Source organism: Bos mutus, chromosome 10 (genome assembly GCF_027580195.1).
Source record: "Bos mutus isolate GX-2022 chromosome 10, NWIPB_WYAK_1.1, whole genome shotgun sequence".
Taxonomy (NCBI): domain Eukaryota; kingdom Metazoa; phylum Chordata; class Mammalia; order Artiodactyla; family Bovidae; genus Bos; species Bos mutus.
This window is the reverse complement of record NC_091626.1, coordinates 11,817,500-11,829,751: the sequence shown is the minus strand read 5'-3', so window position 1 is coordinate 11,829,751 and position 12,252 is coordinate 11,817,500. Positions and strand designations below refer to the sequence as shown.

General features: G+C 52.9%; 1 protein-coding gene across 1 annotated transcript in view; it reads left to right on the top strand.

Moving 5' to 3' along the window:
* The window catches only part of IGDCC3 (immunoglobulin superfamily DCC subclass member 3), a 43,020-nt gene that overhangs the window by 2,162 nt on the left and 28,606 nt on the right, over positions 1 to 12,252 (top strand). The window contains exon 2 of the mRNA XM_070378484.1: positions 585 to 890. Coding sequence (XP_070234585.1) covers positions 585 to 890 — 306 coding nt within the window. The remainder of the gene's footprint in view (positions 1 to 584; positions 891 to 12,252) is intronic.

The following is a 12,252-nucleotide window of genomic DNA, read 5'->3' as shown; positions in this document are numbered from 1 at the left end:
CTGAATACCTGAGGTCACACTCTGAAAGTCTGTGCGGCTTCAGTGTTTAACCAGGTGGGCACAGAGTGGCAGCAGCTATGTTAGAATCAGTCTTGCTTTTAGGTCCCAGACTTGTAACTATTAACTCTGAGGTCTCGGACAAGTTGCTTAACATCTCTGGGCTTCAGTTTCCTTTTCTGTAAAAGATATGAATAAAGACCTTGAGCCACAATTACAGAGTCCATGCACCACAAGGAAGATCTTGCGTGCTGCAACGCAGCCAAGTAAATAAATATTTTTTAAAAACATACAAATAAAAGAAAGGTGGTAGAAATAATATCCATCTCTCTGAGACAGTCTGTTGATTAAGTAACTGTACTGCATGAGATGACACTTCATAATGCAGAAATTTCTATATATTAATAGAGATTCCAAGCATGAGATGACCCTTCATAAGGCATACATTTCTATATATTAATAGAGATTCCGATACAGCAGAATGATGGGGATGGGACACTCAGATCCAGAGAACTTGGAAGCCCTGTGTTTTCGAGTTCATTCCACACTAACTTCTCCTTTTACTCTCTCTCCCCCTCCTGATGCAGGTCTTGGCCACTCTGCTGAACTGGCATTTGCTGTGGAGCCAAGTGATGACATTGCAGTCCCTGGGCAGCCCGTAATGCTGGGCTGCAAGGTGGAGGGGATTCCTCCAGTGCGAATCACCTGGAGGAAGAATGGGGTGGAGCTGGCGGACAGTACCCACTCCACTGTGCTGGCCAATGGGTCCTTGATGATCCGCCACTTCCTGCTGGATGGAGGCGGCAGCCCTTCAGATGAGGGGGACTATGAGTGTGTGGCTCAGAACCGCTTTGGGCTGGTGGTCAGTCGGAAGGCTCGAATCCAGGCTGCAAGTAAGTGGGTGCCCTTACTTTTTTTTTTTTTTTCCAGGTCATGGAGGGATAAAGGGAGCCGTTCCATCTTATGTAGCTTCTGGAGAACTGTCTCAGCATGGGTCAGCTGAGAGGAGCATAGCAGCAATTTGCAGTAGTGGAATTATATCATTTACTCATTTAACTGATTGGAATGCAATTTGACAAGAATGTAGTCAAGCACTGTTGTAGGAAGAGGGAGAGAGAAAGCCAGCTTTATTCAGCTCTTGGTTCAGTGTGTCTTAGCTTCCATATGCCTGTATATTATGAGCATCCCAGTCTTTTGAGTATGATTTTTGTGTTTAAAGATAAACTTTGGGGATGATTTAAGAGGATTTTGAAGGGTGATTTTGATTACATGCAGTTTTTAATTACATGCTGACTTTCAAACCTTTGGGGTAGAATAAACCCCCTGTACCAGTGATAACATTCAGAAGCTTCAGCGATTTGCTTTACAAAAAATATGATAGAATAATTTCAGGGTTAACACAGTGATGACATTCCCCTCACTCACCTTCCTGCTGGCATACTTAAAAAAAAATTTCAACTTTATTGAGATGTAATTGATAATAAAATTATAAGATATTTAAAGCGTACATTATGATGACTTGATATTTGGTATGCTTTTTTGATTGGGAGAGAAGAGGTGTTTCATCTCTAGAGCTGTGCTTAGCTGATGGACCAGCAGTCACTGTGGTGATGAAATTATGGTCATGCTCTACTGCTCTGTCCTGCCAAAAGTCTGCTGTTGCTGTTTAATCTGTGTACACTCATAGGTATTATCACATAAACCAAAATTATTTACGTATCTTGGGAAGGTGGCAAGCTATGAGGGTGGGAAGTCTGCTCACAGACTTCTGGTTCTTTCTTTTTTTTTGGCTATGTCGCACAGCATGTGGAATCTTAGTTCCCCGACCAGGGATCAAACCTACATCTCCTGAATTAGAAGCAGGGAGTCTTAACCACTGGACTGCCAGGGAAGTCCCAAGAACCACTGCTTTTGAGAAAGGGTAAAAGTTTTGCCAAGTGGAAAATGTTCTGCATCCCATAATCTCTGTACTTCTGGGTGGCATCTTGAGGTGGTGTCCCTTTAAAAGGCTGCTTTAATTTGGGTTGGTAATCATTCAAACTAATGCTTATTAAACACTTGCTGCGTGCTGGGCACCCTGCCCAGGTGCTTTATATGAATTATCTTATTTAGTCATTGTGATGACACTGGAATATAGGCAGTCGTCATCCTCATTTTACAGATGAGAACACTGAGACTTAAGGGGATCGGCGACCTTCTGGTGAGCAGAGAAGCCCGGACTGCAGTTTAGGTATTCTGAATCCTGCACCCTCCCACTTAACCCTTGTGGCACGCTGCCTCTTCCCTGTCCGATCCCTGACCAATTTCTTCCTGGCTCCAAGGGCATTTGCATAGTTGTTCTGAACGGCTGGCAAATGATGAATTGTTCTGAGGCAGGAGGCCTCTCGTTGGGTTTAAGATGCCCCTTTGTTCTAAGGAAGGCTCCTCTAGGCCCCCATATGGAGCTCTCTGGGACGCAGCCCTGGACCTTGAGATGGAATCACTTCTGGCTCAGCAACCCCTCAGCCTCCAGCCCTCCTGGCAGTATAGGGGAGGCTGGTGCGTCCTCCAAGCAGATGGCTGGGTGTGAGGAGGGAAAGTGGGGACAGAGAGTGGGGACCCAAAGAAGCTTGTCGGACAGAAGAGAAGAGACTTCTCAGGGAGCTCTCCCTGGCCTGTGTCAACTCCGCGGGCTCGATGGCTCCTGCATCACCAGCCTAGAGTTCTGGGAGATAAATCCCCAGGTGTTTATATAGAGCTAATTGTAAATGTGCTTTTCTATAAATGGTAATACCTTCAAGATGTTCAGCCTCCTTAAACTCCTAACAGTATAAGCAGTTGAGCTGTGGGCTCTGGCTGCGGGGAGGGCCAGCAGGTGAGGTCGGCTTGGTTAAGCCTCTGGGGTCCTGGGGACATCTGGGGGTTTGCCTCCAAACCCTAGCAGTCTGATACGGGCTCTCTCCCCAGCAAGGCTCGTGGCCCCTCGGGGAAGGCTTGGACGGTTGGATCCCCTTTCCTCACGTCACAGGCTCATGTCCCTGTGAGGTTTTAGAAACCTCCAAAGCTGATTAGCTGCCTGGGTTCTCTCCTTTGGTAACAATGCCCTGCCCATGTGCCCACAGGCTGGGCAGATGTCGTATGACACGGGAGGAGGCCTTCTGAAAGGGTGTGAGGTGCCTTCCAGAGCCCCTGCTTCTCCTGCCTGCTCCACAGGGGCTGACAGGGCAGGAGGATGCTAAGCACCCCTCACAGACACACAATCTGTGTCTGTGCACACCCAGCGCACCTGGTGAGGCAGGTCGGTGTGGGGCACCAGCCAGAGGCCGACGGCTGGGAACGCCTCCTCTTCCATCCAGTGGGCCTGGATGCTGTCACTGAAAGATGGCCTGACCATGATGGACTGGACTCCAGGCCCATTCCTTGGCTTCAGTGCAAGTGTCTGCTGTCTGGGATGAAATGGCTCAGGGTCCTAGGAATACTCATGCTTCCAGCATGTCTGGTTTCTCTGCCTTGCTGTTCCATGTGTTTATAGTTTGGGGGCTGAAAATTGCGACCCTTGTGAAGGAAGAGATCCTAGACAAGTTACTCTCTCCATGGCCCAGTGTCCTCACCTGTGAAATGTACATATAATCCTACTTGGTGGGATGGCAGTAAGGACTAGCACACTCCACGCTTTGCCTCGCACAGAGTTGGTACTCAGTAATGGAGTCAATCCTCTTTGCTTCTTTTAAAGGTGATTCCAGTCTTGTGGCTCAGCTGGTAAAGAATCTGCCTGCAATGCAGGAGACCTGGGTTCGATCCCCTTGGGAAGATCCCCTGGAGAAGGGAAAGGCCACCCACTCCAGTATTCTGGTCTGGAGAATTCCATGGACTGTACGGTCCATGGGGTCACAAAGAGTTGGACACGACCCAGCAACTTTCACTCCCAGTGACATTGCCAGCAAAAGCAGACTCCTGAATCCACTCCCAGCCCCCAACTTTCTCCCACACTGGGATTCAGTTAGGGAGTACTCCAGGAACATCTCTCAGGGAGTGAATCTCTCACTTCAGAGGCTGAGTGCAACCTGTTCTGTTTTAACCCCTTCCTGGGAGGGTCTGGGGATTCTCCCAAGCCTCTGGGCATCCGCTGAAGCTTGGCTGCCCTGTGAGACCCTCTACTATCCCCCTAGAGAGGCTCCAGGAGGGGCATGTGGGACACCTGATCCAGTGGGAATAGGCAGTGACTCACACCTGTTGAGACCTGTGTGTCTGGATGACTCCAAAGAGGGATGGGCTGGCTACAAGGAGGGGAGATAAGTGGGGGCCCCACCCTCAGCTCCCCTCCACTCCCAACTCCCCTCCACACCCCTAGCCCCCCTCCACCCCCAGGTCCCCTCCACCCCTAACTCTCCTCCACACCCCCAGCCCTCCTCCACCCCCAGCTCCCTTCCACCCCCCTCCACCCCCAACTCCTCTCCACTCCCAGCTCCCCTCCACCCCCAGGTCTCCTCCACCCCCAACTCTCTTCCACCCCCAGCCCCACTCCACCCCTCTCCACTCCCAGGTCCCCTCCACCCTCAGCTCCCTCCACCCCCAGCTCGCCTCCACCCCCCCAACTCATCTACACCCCCAGCCCCCCTCCACCTCCAAATCCCCTCCACCCCCCAGCTCCCCTCCACCCCCAGCCCCTCCACCCCAGCTCCCCTCCACCCCTAGCTCCCTCCACCCCAGCTCCCCTCCACCCCCAGCCCCCCTCCACCCCCAGGTTCCCTCCACACTGAGCTCCCCTCCACCCTCAGCTCCCCTCCACCCCCAGCCCACCTCAGGCAGATACTTAGTTCCTGCCACTCACTTTCTGGCCTCAGTTCCTGGTCTCGAGCCTTTTGGGAAACTGGAGTAAAGAGGTAGATGATCTGGAACGCAATTTGTCAGACTTTGCTGTGCCCGTGATCTTGATAAGATTCAGATTTTGAATCAGTGGGTCTAGGCCAGGGCCTGGGGGTCCTGCAGGTCTAACGGATCCCTTGTGACGCCCACAGTGCTGGCCCACAGGCGTGAGAGGAGAGCCCCTCCCACATCATAGTTGCTAGTGTAGGGGCGTCTGTGGGCAGGACAGTGAGTTTGGAGAACATGGGCTTCAGGGTCACATCTGGGTAGGTTTGAACCCCAGCTCTGCCACTCACAGATGCCATGTCCTTAGCACAGTTACTTTCAACTCTCAAGTCAAATAAGTCTCTGCCTTCATTTGAAAAGGAAAAAAAAAAGCATAATCCCATCATCCTATCAGGGCTGTCGGGGAATTAAATGAGATGATGGATGGAAAGTATCTGGCCCAGGGCTTGGCCTCTAGAAATGCTCATTAAGTATTATTGTTAGTATTAGGTTTGCTGTTGCTGTTGTTTAGTCGCTAAGTTGTGTCCGACTGTTTGCTACCCCATGGACTGTAGCCCTCCAGGCTCCTCTGTCCACGGGATTCTCCAGGCAAGAATACTGGAGTGGGTTGCCATTTCCCTCTCTAGAGGATCTTCCTGACCCAGGGATCAAAGCCACATCTCCTGCATTGGCAGGCAGATTCTTTACCCTGAGTCACCTGGGAAACCCCTAGTGATAGGTATTGAGTGCTAATTTAGGATGAAGACAAGCCTGTTCCAATGCAGGTAGGATTCTCGAAGTGCCAGGATTGCCTCCCCCGTAGCCCGGAGCCATCCTGACTGGGTGTGCCCAACGATGGTTATGAGGGTAGGCTGTGGAGGGAAACACATCCCCAGCTGGATGGACTTGGGTAAGTCACTGGAATCCCTGAGTCTCAGTTTCCTCATCTTTAAACTTGAGGAAATAATACTTAGCAAGGAGGAATGCTGGGAGGAGCCCCCACGACAATACGTGTAAAGAACTTAGCACAGTGCAGGGCAGATAGAAAATGTTCCTTAGGCACTGTTACTATTCTGGAGCGATAACAAAGGTGAGACGTGAAGTTCTAAGCTTCTTTAGATATGGTGGTTCCAGGAGGGTCCCTGGTAGCCTGGACTCCACACAGTGGAGTGTGGTGAGGGGAAGGAAGCCCAGGTCTAGGCCCCTACTAAATCACCTGCTGCTCACGCCCTCAGTCACCCGCTCCTGAAGTCTGCACCATTCTCAACCTGCCTGAGCGAGGGCAGTTTCACCAGCTACTCTGAAATCTCTTCCAGCAGCAAGATCTATGCCTGTGTGGATGTGGGGACAGGGTCTCAGCACAGATCTGTGGAGCCAGGTCTGGGTGGGCAGGTTGGGAAAACTATGGGCTGGAGCTGCCTAGTGGCACAGCCTGTGTGGTGGGCTCGGTATATTTAGGGAACCCCAGCAGTGCCTCAGTGTAGGGCAGTGAGTTGTGCAAGGAAATGGTTCCTGGCACAGTGACTGGTGACCCTGGAGGCCTTTGTCACCTGGAGGCCTGGTGTGTGAAACCCAAGCTTTTCTCTCCTCTTTGAGGGGCAGCTCAGCCAAAGTGGATGTTGTTCAGTCGCTCGGTTGTGTACAACTTTCTGTGAACCCATAGACTGCAGCACGCCAGGCTTCTTTGTCCTTCACCATCTCCCAGAGCTTGCTCAAACTCATGTCCATCGAGTCAGTGATGCCATCCAACCATCTCATCCTCTGTCGTCCCCTTCTCCTCCCGCCTTCAATCTTTCCCAGCATCAGGGTCTTTTCTAATGAGTCAGATCTTCGCATCAGGTGGCCAGAGGATTGGAGTTTCAGCTTCAGCATCAGTCCTTCCAATAAATATTCAGGACTGATTTCCTTTAGGATTGACTGGTTTGATCTCCTTGCTGTCCAGGGGACTCGCTCCAAAGTAACCATGAGGAAATCTCCCTTCTGCCCTTCACATTCTTCCACCTACCTGTTAGAGCAGAACGCGGGTGCTGAGGTGTCACCGGTGTGACGAGTGATGGACATGCCAAGGCCTACTCTCACACCAGGCAGGTCATCTGTAAGTATGCCAGGGTGCAGAAGTAGGTGGAAATCAGTACTCCACAGCCTGACCTCTTCTGATGCTCTTGAGAAGCTGTGAGGCGTGGTGCAAAGGCCCTTGCCTGGACACCGGTGTCCTGCGTAACTGGGCAAGTCAGTCACCCTCTCTGGACGTTTTTCTGATTGTAATATTGAGTCGTTGGACCAACGTTCATCTCTGCGCTGCGATATTAAGGCTTCCTTTCCATCCAGTTAGTCCTTGGGACTGCCTGCCTTTCTGAGCCTTTTCCCAGTCTATTCTTGCCCCTACTCGTCCCTTACCCAATCCCTCCCCAAAGACCACTTAATTCACAGTAATTTCTTCCTCGCCCTCCTAAGGCGGGGAGTACTTGTGGTCTGTGGCATTCAGGCTCAGCCTTCCTCTCAATGGAGGCTGCCTGCATTGTTAAGTAACTGTTTTGTGGCTGGATATTCCATCTGTTTCCTTAACTCGATTTTAAGCTCCTAAATGGCTTCTCTCTCTTTTGTATCTCTCACGTCCTCTGCCTGTGGAGCCCAATAAAAACTAAATGAATATGTGGCCTTGTAGGTGCAAAGCTCCATCGCTCTCTCCTTCTCTTTGACTTTCTCTGTTTCTCCCCACCTCGTAATTGATAGCATAGCTCAAAGGGACAGAAGCTGGTGAATGGGGAATTTAACACACTAGAGGCAAAATCTTGGGGAGGCTGTGGCTGCGTGTTTTTCTCTAGAGGAGCTGAGACTCTCTTCTTCGGCAGATGGCGTGTGAACCAGAAACCGCATTGCTTGGTAGCCCTCATGCCTGGGTCTTGGGGTCTCCTGCCTTGGACTGTATTCCCTGGCTGGATAAAGGCTGTATCCCCAGGCCTGCTGGCCTCAACTGTAGTGGGAGGACCGCCCCTCGCCCCAGCAGCAGGACTTGAGTGTGGAAGTTGCAAGCTTCTGGTTCCCACACCTTGGCTCCGCTGCCACAGGCAGCCAGCTGGCCCCTTGAACACAATGTGCAGATCTTCTCTGTTCCCGTTCCCGGCATTGTCCATGGCCGGGCGCCTTGGCTGGGAATGCGGGCCGGTGAATAGCGGAGGCATTTGCAGCCTGCAAATGAAACAGGCCCCCAGCCCCCGCTAGCCCCCCATTCCCTCCCCAACCCCCGGGAGAAAGGACTTTTTCACTTCTGGCCTTCTTGTATTGCCTTCCCCTCGCCTCTCCAAAGTCCCTGCAGGCATGTGTGTGTGTGTGTGTGTGTGTGTGTGTGTGTATGTAAGAGACTTTTCACAGCAGCTTGAAGGCTGTTCAACACAGCCCTCAAAAAAACAAGTAGAATGGAACAGAAGGGCACCCAGGATGGAAAACCAAACAGCTCACTGCTGTCTTTGTTTAAACTGGACCGAGTGGTTCCAAAAACGTCTGCCTGTGTAACTAACCTATGGCTCCCTAAGATCTCTGGCTGTAGCCTTGTTGCAACAAGAAACGCAGAGACCAGTGCTAGTGCTAAGTCGCTTCAGTCGTGTCTGACTCTTTGTGACCCCATGGACTGTAGCCTGCCAGGCTCCTTGTCCATGGGATTTTCAGGGCAAGAATACCAGAGTGGGTTGCCATTTCCTTCTCCAGGGAATGTTCCCAACCCAGGGATCAAACCTGCGTCTCCTACATTGGCAGGCAGGTTCTTTACCACTAGCGCCACCTGGGAAGCCCATGGAGACCAGCAATGTGTATGTATATTGCCACGTGGGCCTCTGTGGGCACCTGAGCATACAGCTGCGTGCCGAAGAAGGGTGCAGGGGGTCAGGATGAGGGTCCAGCTTTCAAAGGACTCTTCTGTGGGAATCCCTCCTCCCTAAGCAGTGTGACCAGGCTAGAGATCTAGAATGGACAGAACTAGTACAGGGCAAGAGGGGGTGGTGGGTCATTTTATTAGATCCTGTAGCTGAAGTGAGGAAGGAGGGAAAGCTAGCCTTAGGTCGCTGGCAGAGGGTGGGGCTTACATGATGGGCTTGGGGGCCTGGCCATAGTATCTGGGAATCTAGACCGTGGTTTTCTTATTTATTAGGCGAGTGCCAGCAATCTGGCTGCAATCCGAGCCTGCTGGCCTGGGCTGTTCGTGTGCCAACCACCCCCCACCTCCACCCCCACCAAAGGACCATTCTTTGATGTCTGAGCTTGCTTCCCCTGCCCACCAGCTTTGTTCACCCTGTTTCAAGAAAGGCTGACCCTTTCTGACTGCCCTCGAAGGTAAGGGAGGAGCAGAGAGTGTTCTCTGTGAATCGGAGCAGCTCCAGGGGCGCTTCCTGGACAGGTGATGATGTGACCTATGGAAGGGCAAAGACAGGGGTCCAGTAAGGGCCTGAAGAGGGGCAAGCGAGGAGGAATGCCAGGCCAGACCCTGGACTCCAGGCAGATGGAGGGGATGGAAGTGTGGGCTTAATCCAGGCCAGCTCACCACCTGATTCAGGCAGATGGAGGACAATTCGATGCAGAGGACTCCCAGCCCACCCTCTCCATCTCTTCCCTGGATCTTAGGCTCCTCAGTCTTCGACACCCCCTACACACTCTGCCTCGCCCCACCCCCTCCTGTGAGGTCACGTTCGGGGTCTTTGTCTTAGAATTCCTCCTGCCTCCTGGTTTCTCCTGCCCTCCCTTCTTCCTGTGTCCAGCTCTCTTTATTGTTCTGTTTCCTTCTGCCTCTGGCTCCAAATGTAGCAATTCCTGTGTCCACCCTCCGCTGCTGTGCTTGGAGGGAGACACTGCTGCAAAAGTAGGTGAGCTCAGGCCTCGGCACAGAGCAAAGAGATGGGAAGAGGGGAGTCAGAGAGGATGAGGTGCAAAGAGGACCCCAAAGGAAGGTGTTCGTGGCCTCCCCAGCAAGTCAGAGTCTCACTGGGGCACACCTTCCCCGGGAGAGGAATCTGAGAATGCTGGCCCCTGCTTGGGCCCTGTCTCTGAGCCTGGACACTGACCACGGTGGGTGGTGGGGGCAGCCCCAGGCTACTCTCTGGAATGCTGGTGTTGGGTTGCAGTGCAGATGCAAGCAGTGATAATGGGCAGGAACTGGACTTTCTGGTCTGGCTGCTGCCCCCAAGGCCATTGGAATGTGAGGGGGGACTAGCAAGAGGCCCCAGGGACTTGGAGTGGGCAGATGGAGACCAGACCACCTAAATGGAGAGGAGGGGGCAGACCACCAAGAGAGAGGACCAAGTTCTAGCCTTTTCACTGAGTTGCAGGCTACAGTCAAAGAAGCCTAAAATTCCTGGTCCATCTAGGACCTTGGAAGTCTGCCCAGCCCCGCAGTGGGATCACAGGCATCCAGACTGCATCCATTTGGACCTTGCCTGGTCCCACCTCCTCGTTTTACAGAGGTGAAAACTGAGGCCCTGAGGAGGTATCCTGCCCAAGGATGTGATTGGTCCTCCAGCCTGGGCAGGTTGGAGAGCCCCTGGAGTCCCTCGTGCCGCTTGCCCCGCCCAATGCCTCACCGCTTTCTGGTTGGGGATGGGGGAGATCTTTTTATATCTCCTCCAGGGCATACTGGCACATACATTTCCATTTTTCTCCTGATCTACCCCCACCCCTGTCTGTGGGGGTGGTTCTGAATGTGAGTGTCAGCCAGTGGGTATAGGCTCCTGACATCCATGGCACATCTCAGAGAGTCCCTGAGTTTCCAGAGCACCCCGGATGCTGGGCTGAGTAGTGTGAGGGCTACCTACGTGCTGGCTCTGGTGGGGAACCTGTAGTAGTAGCAGGAGTCTTCCTAGTCTAAGGGGGCTGCACTGTCCTAAGCCCTGTGTATGTTAATTTACTTAATTCCCACAGATTTCCATTAGTAGGCGTTACTAGTCCTATTTCACAGATGAGTAAACAGAACTTTTCACTTTCATGCACTGGAGAAGGAAATGGCAACCCACTCCAGTATTCTTGCCTGGAGAATCTCAGGGACGGGGGAGCCTGGTGGGCTGCCATCTCTGGGGTCACACAGAGTCAGACATGACTGAAGTGACTTAGCAGCAGCAGCAAACAGAAGCCCAGACTGGTTATTAACTTGCCCAAGGGTACACAGTAAGTAGAGACGCTGGGTTTTAAACCTGGTCTGCCTGACTCAAAATTCAGTGGCCTGAGTGTCCTTAAAGGGGGCTAGAGTCCCTTGAGAACATAATCAGTATTTTTGCCTAAGAAATATTAATAGAGCCATGCTCCTGTGAGAGTATTGGGAGCGAACAACTTAGAACCCTGGCCAAAGTGGGAGCCACTTCTGGGTGTGCAAGATGGGGCTACATGGTCCCCACCCCCAGCTGCTGCTGGAGGTCTGGGGAGAATCAGGAGGGCAGTTAGGCGGGGTGCTCTGCTGGGATGCTCTGCAGAGAAAAGTTGTCCTACCTGAGAGGCTGGGCAGAGTGGCTGATACAGGTTCCCAGCAGCAGGAGAAGTCCGGAGGGTGTTGGGCTGTAGGTGTGAGAATTGCTTGTTTCAAGGAGGAAAGACAAGTTCCCCTCCCCCGGGGCCCCTCATCTCCCTTTCCCTTTCTTGTTTCCCCCGCATAATGATGCTGATTGCTCCACATCTGTCATAATTACTCTTTGTTTGAAAATTCAGAACAAATCACAGGAAAGGAACTGGTGTGGCTTGAGTAGGATCCTTCTCCCTAGGGGTTCCGGGGGTGGGGGCTGGGTGGTAGGGAAGAGACGTAATCAGCCTTGGAAGATGGAGAAGCCAGGCTGCTGATTGTCCTTTTGCTGTCCCCTTGCCTGGGCAAGGTGGCCTAAGGCCTCGTGCAGTTACGTGGCCCCCACCCCTGACCACAGTCCCTGCCCGCTGTGGTAGCTGGAAGATTCGGCTACTACCCCATCCTGGGTGAGTGGTCGACGTGAGGCCCCTGCCCTCTCGGCTCCTCCCCTGCCCTCTTGGCCCCACTGAGCAGTGTGTTGGACGGCAGGCTCCGTCGTCAACCCAGCAGCACTGCAGGGAGGGGCGGGCTGTGCCTGCTGGGAGGGCACAGGGCGGGGGCTTTACTGGCCATGGGGAGGGGCCAGTTGCGGCTGGGATCCTTAGAACAGGGTGAACTTTGGGTCTCTGAGTGAGAACCGGTAACGGGGGTGGGGAGGGAGCACCAACCAGACCTTCTTGGGATGCTGCGGCAGCCCTGCGTGCTCTGCATTTCTTCACCCTCACTCTGAGCAACCTGACTTCTGGGGAGGGTCCTGGATCCTGCCCCCATCCCTACCTGAAAGCCTTGGTTTGGGGGCTGATGTTTCCTGGGGCATATGCCCTGACCTGGGGCCCTGCCTGCCGTGGAGCTGCCTGCATGTTTTCCTCCCAGTCTACCCGCTTCCCACCTGG